The sequence below is a fragment of the Odocoileus virginianus genome, unplaced genomic scaffold (assembly GCF_023699985.2).
Source record: "Odocoileus virginianus isolate 20LAN1187 ecotype Illinois unplaced genomic scaffold, Ovbor_1.2 Unplaced_Scaffold_28, whole genome shotgun sequence".
In the NCBI taxonomy this organism is placed as follows: Eukaryota; Metazoa; Chordata; class Mammalia; order Artiodactyla; family Cervidae; genus Odocoileus; species Odocoileus virginianus.
Window position 1 is genome coordinate 392,370 of NW_027224290.1, and position 1,369 is coordinate 393,738.

Genomic DNA, 1,369 nt, shown 5'->3' on the forward strand with positions numbered 1-1,369 from the left:
TCCAAAATACTTCTAATATCACTGAATTCCAAACATACCCATAACCCTATTTGCCCCAAATTCTCCTAAACTCCCAGGAAAACCTTTTTTTATGTCCTTTTTTTAAAAAAAATACATTTGCAAAGTTTGCAAGTAATTCTTTAGAATCCCTTTTCCATTTAGAATGGCAATTCTCCCCTTGAGCCTTAAATTTTATGAACTTTTCTTCAAAACAGAGGTTGAATTTTGTTTAATGAAAAATAAGTCACTGATGTGGTTATTTCTTCCCATAACTGACAACTTTCCGTGGAAGAAGTTGTGTCTCTCATCCCTGTATTCTTTTCTTCATTATAGGACGTACTTTATGTTCACTGGCTCATTAGAAAACTATGATGGAGTCTTGCATGATTTTTCTCTCTCTACCAAAGACTTAATGATCCTGAGCATCTCTGATGCCGGTCCCATTTGAGCGGAAGAGGTGCAGCATCCTCAGTCGGATCTGCTTGGTCTTAATGGTGTAAACCACTGGGTTGATCACTGGAGGTGTGAGAAAGTGCAGATAAGAGAGCAGCACGCGGCTGGAAGGGGAAGCTCGTCTGCCGAATCTGTGGATCATGGACAGGCCAATCATGGGTGTGTAGAAGAGCAGCACAGCACAGATGTGGGAGACACACGTGTTGAGGGTTTTGAGGCGCTCAGCCTTGGATGCAATGGACAGCACTGTCTGGAGGATGAGCCCATAGGACAGGACAATGAGCACAGAGTCCACCCCCAGCGTGGACAGCACCACGAAGAGACCGTAGGCACTGTTGCTGTGGGTGTCAGCACAGGCCAGCTTCATGACGTCTGGGTGCAGGCAGTAGGAGTGGGACAGCAGGCGAGCCCCGCAGTAAGGCAGCTGCTTCAGCATGATGGGGGCTGGGATGTGGAGACCGACGCTGCGCACCACAATGGCCAGGCCCAGCCTGGCCATCCTGGGACTCGTGAGGATGGTGCCATAGTGCAGGGGCTTGCTGATGGCTACGAAACGGTCAAAGGCCATGGCCAGCAGCACAGAGGACTCCATGATTGAGAAGGTGTGGATGAAGAAGAGCTGGGCCAGGCACACATCCAGGGCCACCTCCCTGACTCCCAGCATGTAGATGGAGAGCATGGTGGGCAGGGTGGAGGCAGACAGGCCCAGGTCGGTCACAGCCAACATGGACAGGAAGTAGTACATGGGCTGGTGCAGGGAGGGCTCTGACCTCACCACCCACAGGATCAGGCTGTTTCCGGCCAGAGCGGCCACATACATGGCACATAGAGGAATGGAGAGCCACGTGTGCACAGCCTCAAGGCCTGGCAGGCCTGTGAGGAAGAAGGAAGTGCCTGTGTGGTTGGAGTCTGCCAT

The 1,369-nt window shown here is 50.9% G+C and overlaps 1 protein-coding gene across 1 annotated transcript; it reads right to left on the minus strand.

The window, feature by feature from the left end:
* Positions 1 to 409: 409 nt before the first annotated feature.
* On the minus strand, positions 410 to 1,369 carry LOC110148355 (olfactory receptor 51G2-like). The gene has a single exon (XM_020910295.2). The coding sequence runs from the start codon at positions 1,367 to 1,369 to the stop codon at positions 410 to 412; it is 960 nt and encodes a 319-aa protein (XP_020765954.1).